Source organism: Mya arenaria, chromosome 1 (genome assembly GCF_026914265.1).
Source record: "Mya arenaria isolate MELC-2E11 chromosome 1, ASM2691426v1".
NCBI classification, from domain to species: Eukaryota; Metazoa; Mollusca; class Bivalvia; order Myida; family Myidae; genus Mya; species Mya arenaria.
The window spans coordinates 46,307,492-46,313,303 of NC_069122.1; the positions used below are offsets into that span (position 1 = coordinate 46,307,492).

Sequence of the window (5,812 nt, forward strand, 5' to 3'; positions counted from 1 at the left end):
TGCACAAATTAACACTTTGAAGCAATTAGCGATTATCAACATTTTTTTTTTTTCAAAAAAGTCGATTAAGCAGCCAGCATACATGCCAATCCTTCTCAAAAATATGTTGATAATCGCCTCAGAGTGATAGTCTGTGCATAAAAACAGTTAACATATCATTTTTTTTAGAAGAAAATGCATGTAGTCATGCTTTGAAATAGGATAGCATTTTAGGCCGCCAGGCCGCTAGGCCGCTAGGCCGCTAACTTCACGCCGCTAGGCCGCTAGGCCGCTGAAGTGCTCGATCGACTTTTTTTTTAAAAGTTGAAAAACGGTTCAGAGTGATAATTTTGTGCATAAAAACAATAAATATATCATTGTTTTAGAAGAACATGCATGTTTAATGCTTTGAAATAGATGACTGCTTTATCGACGCTTTTGAAAAAAAAACTGTTGATAATCGCTAATAGCTTCAAAGTGTTAATTTGTGCATAAAAACAGTTAATATGTCATTGTTTAAGAAGAAAATGCATGTATACATGCTTTGAAATAGGAAACCATTTTAGGCCGCTAGGCCGCCAGGCCGCTAACTTCACGCCGCTAGGCCGCTAGGCCGCTAGGCCGCTGAAGTGCTCGATCAACTTTATTGAAAAAAAATAAAAAAAACGCTTACGAGTGATAATTTGTGCATAAAACAGTAAATATATCATTGTTTTAGAAGATCAGGCATGTTTAATGCTTTGAAATAACTGACTGCTTAATCGACGTTTTTGAAAAAAAAAACTGTTGATAATCGCTAATAGCTTCAAAGTGTTAATTTGTGCATAAAAACAGTTAATATGTCATTGTTTAAGAAGAAAATGCATGTATACATGCTTTGAAATAGGATACCATTTTAGGCCGCTAGGCCGCTAGGCCGCCAGGCCGCTAACTTCACGCCGCTAGGCCGCTAGGCCGCTAGGCCGCTAGGCCGCTGAAGTGCTCGATCGACTTTTTTGAAAAAAAGTTGAAAAACGCTTCAGAGTGATAATTTGTGCATGTAAACAGTAAATATATCATTGTTTTAGAAGATCAGGCATGTTTAATGCTTTGAAATAGCTGACTGCTTTATCGACGCTTTTGAAAAAAAAGATGTTGATAATCGCTAATTGCTTCAAAGTGTTAATTTGTGCATAAAAACAGTTAATATGTCATTGTTTTAGAAGAAAATGCATGTATACATGCTTTGAAATAGGATACCATTTTAGGCCGCTAGGCCGCTAGGCCGCCAGGCCGCTAACTTCACGCCGCTAGGCCGCTAGGCCGCTAGGCCGCTGAAGTGCTCGATCGACTTTTTTGAAAAAAAGTTGAAAAACGCTTCAGAGTGATAATTTGTGCATATAAACAGTTAATATATCATTGATTAAGAAGAACAGGCATGTTTAATGCTTTGAAATAGCTGACTGCTTTATCGACGTTTTTGGAAAATAACTGTTGATAATCGCTTCAATGTGCTAATTTGTGCATAAAAACAGTTAAAATGTTATTGTTTTAGAAGAAAATGCATGTATACATGCTTTGAAATAGGATTCAATTTAGGCCGCTAGGCTGCTAATTTTAGGCTTCTATGCCGCTAGGTCGCTGAAGTGCTTGATCGACTTTTTTGAAAAGAGTTTGAAAAACGCTTCAGAGTGATAATTTGTGCATAAAACAGTTAATTTAAAATTGTTTTAGAATAAAAGGTAAAGAAAAATATTCTGAATATATAACAATTTAAGGCCGCTATGTAACTATATGAATAATAAACCTTGATTTATCATTGTTTAAAAAAAAACGCATTAACAATTGCTTGGAAATAGAAAAAATAATTAGGCCGCCAGGCCGCTAGGCCGCTAGGCCGCCAACTTCACGCCGCTAGGCCGCCAGGCCGCTAACTTCACGCCGCTAGGCCGCTAGGCCGCTAGGCCGCTAACTTCACGCCGCTAGGCCGCTAGGCCGCTAGGCCGCTAACTTCACGTACATGCATGGTGGAGATAATTGTAAGGGCCGACCTGGTTATCCAGGTAACCTCTATCAGTCGGTGTAAAATTACCTTTATCATATTTTAAAGTAGAAATATGTTTTTTTGTTAAATTTAAAACTCTAAATGGTGCAAAGTATTATTTATAGAAGTAATCTATCCGCCTCGCTGCATCGTGTGGTCTGTGTATGCATGTTTAAAATAAACATGCGAATGGTTATATTTGAAAACGTCTCGACGCATTTAGCGGGAATTAATCGGGCACTGTTAGAAGAAAGTGATAGTATTGCTAGGATATATGATAAGAGGGCTAATCACAATTTGGAGAGTTATTTTAATGACTGAATTTTCTTTTTTTGAGCCTGGCTGTTTTCAAGTTCTAGAAACCTTGGATGTATAAACAGGGGTTTAAGAAAGACACACGGACTTTATACGTGGTAATCTACCAAAATTGCGCACCCAGAAACAGTTTAATATTTTGGTTGTGTCGAAAATACAGTTCTAAAGTCTGATTTTGGGAAATTTAAAATGGAACAGAAGCGAGATGGTGTCTGTGAACCGTGCTCACTTTTGATGAAAACAAGTGTTGCGACGCTGTATTGTTTTGACTGTGACGAAAGATTCTGTGATCAATGCGGAAATGTTCACAAATAGTCCAAACTGAGCCGAGGTCACCGGATATGTAAACAACATGAAGCTCCACCTCATGCGGCAATGGAAGAATTACAATCGCTGTCGACCTGCACAAAACACAATGAGGAACACGAGTATATCTGCCTTGTTCACGACGTATTATGCTGTGGAAAGTGCGTTAATACAGGTCATAGGCGGTGCCAACGACTTGAAACTTTATCTGATCGCATCGCAAACGAAAGCGGAACAGGAAATACGCTTAGCACAGAAGTAGGAAAGATTGTCGGTCTAACGAAGACTACGAATGAAATACTAGATACCATTAAAAGCCATAAAACATTTCTAAACCAGTCTGAGGCGCTTTTAATGCACAATTTTAGAAAAGCAAAATCGAAAATTCTTTCTGCAGTAGAAGACCTCGAGCAAAGTTTTATAATACAGATTTCACAACGGAGAGCTAATATTGTTGCTGAAATTCATCAAAAAGAACTAGAAGTTGCTCAATATAAACAGGAAATAAATAAGAACTTAAAGACGTCGCAAATGGTTGTCGATTACGGAACGGACGTTCATAAGTTTGAGAAGTTTCGAGACCTACAGAAATTCGTCATCCCTCAAATGACAGCATCCATAGAGAATCTGAAAACCTCTTATCAGAAGACAGTTTTGCAGTGCAAAGTACACATGTCTTCAGATCAGCTGGCGAACAACATAAAGAAATGCCTATCAGTGTCGAGCGGAATCCCAAAATCGAAATCCTGGACATTTCATTAGCTTAACAGCAGGGACCTATTTGTTGAACGGTTTTCTAAAAAACTGTTTAATCATATCTAAATGATATAAACCATACAAAAGCCAAAACATGCATGTTTTGATTCTATTGACCAGCTGACCCCCAAGATGACCGGGACTCCATTAGAGAAACCCATCAACGATGATTCGTTTGAAAATACAAGTGCTCGGATTCAGTTATTTTGGATTTCAATACTAAAATAGCAACATCTCGTTATTATTGTATTAAAATGTAAATGTAAATCAAATTTAGAGGAGTTCTCTGTTGCCATATTCCTACGCGTTCCAACTATATACTGACATAGAAACAACTTGCATAATGTTACCGTGTTCTTTTACGTGCGAGCGTGATTGCAATTCAAGGAACGGTTGCTTTTAAAAGTGTATCAATTTATCATTAACAAGTATCATTAAAACGTTTAAAGATATAAAGTATTCACTGAGCAAGTGTACCAGGAAAGCAACTCGGAAGCATTAAAATGTCAATATTGAGCACTAGCTCTTGTTTTAGACAATGACCGTATACACCATACGCTTTGAGGTTTAATTGTATAATGGACTAACAGACTGGCCATTTTACCGTTTCACAAAAGGCCATGGAAACCTTCTATTCTCTTCAACATAAAATACAACCAAACTCATCGTCCCTTCAATCAGATATTATGTGGGTCTGCATTTGTTTGCTAATTGTCGCATTTAGTGTTGTTTTTTACTTCTGTTTTTTTTTAACGGGAATGTTTCCCGCCAAAATAAGACATTCATGTTATTAAGCAATTGGGAGGAGTATTGCATATGTATCCAATGGGAGTGAATAATGCTGATATATACTTAATAAGCGTATAGACAGGAATATCAGTGCTGGTACTTCGTTTAATTCTCATGTACTTCAAAGTTAAGTTTGTATCGGATACCATGTAAATATGTTTACTTCTATGTATGTTTGCTATGTATGATAACAAATAAAATTGTGGAAAAACTTTGAGCTAATTAAGATATATTTATAGTACTAGAGCTGTCTTGATCTTTATTAATCTTCATAGGTATGTAATGCAATCAAGTAATTCGGTATTCTGAGGAATTATCGGAATATAAGTTCCGATGGTGGTCTTAATCGTGAAAAATTCGTACACAATTTTTCATTATCACTTAAGTTTCACTTTATACAACTATCCCTCCCCCATGCACCATACATGACCATCTTAACCATACCCGCACGCCCCCCCCCCCCCATGCACCTTACCCGTCGTTCTACATCAATACCAAAACTCTGCACTATACCAACCTCACTGTACGTAGCCCGCCCCTCTACAACATTCACACAACTCAGCAACATACCCACCTTACTGCACCATGCTCATCCCTCTGCGCCTTAGAATACCCTCTGCTCCAAATCTACGCATGTATAACTCACCCGTCACAGTGCAAAATACCCGCCCCTCTGCAACTTACCCGCCCCTCTACAACATACCCGCCTCACAGCGCCGTACCGGCCCTACTGCGCCATACCCGCTCGTCTACATCGTATCCCAACCTGCTGCACCATACCCGCCCCGCAACACCGTATCCGCCCTGATGCACTATACCCGCCCCTCTAAAACTTACCCGCCCCTCTAAACCATACCCGCCCCACTGCTACGTACCCGTCCGTCTACATCATACATGCCCGTCTACACCATACCGCCCGTCTACATCGTGCCAGTCCTGCTGCGGCATACCCACCCGTCTACACCATTCCCGCTCTGCTTCACCATACCCGTCCGTATACACCGTACCTACACGTCTACACCGTACCCGCCCTGCTGCATCATACCCGCCCGTCTACATTATACCCGCCCGTTTACAACATACCCGCCCGTCTACACCATACCCGCTCGTCTACACAGTACCCACACGTCTACTACGTACCCGCCCTGCTGCAGCATACCCGCACATCTACACCATACCAGCCCTGCTGTACCATACCCGCCCGTCTACACTGTACCCGCCCGGCTGCACCATACCTGCCCGTATGCACCTTACCTGCCCATCTACACCGTACCCGCCCTGCTGAACCGTACCCGCCCTGCTGCAGCATACCCGCCCGTCTACACCGTACCCGCCCTGTTGTACCGTGCGCGCCCGTCTACTCCGTGCCTGCCCGTATACACCGTACCAGCCTTGCTGGAGTATACCCCCACGTCTACACCGTACCCGTCCGTCTATGCCGTACCCGCACCGCTGCACCATACCCGCCAGTCTACACCGAACCAGCCCGGCTGTAGTAATACCCGCACAACTACACCGTACCCGCCCTGCTGTAGCATACCCGCACTGCTGCAACATACCCGTCCGTCTTCATCGTACCCGCCCGGCTGCAGTATACCAGCACATATACACCGTACCCGTCCGTCTGCACAGTACCCGCCCTAA

At 41.6% G+C, this 5,812-nt stretch overlaps 1 protein-coding gene across 1 annotated transcript; it reads left to right on the forward strand.

The window, feature by feature from the left end:
* The first annotated feature begins 5,062 nt into the window (after positions 1-5,062).
* On the forward strand, positions 5,063-5,812 carry LOC128227593 (uncharacterized). The gene has a single exon (XM_052938282.1). The coding sequence runs from the start codon at positions 5,063-5,065 to the stop codon at positions 5,810-5,812; it is 750 nt and encodes a 249-aa protein (XP_052794242.1).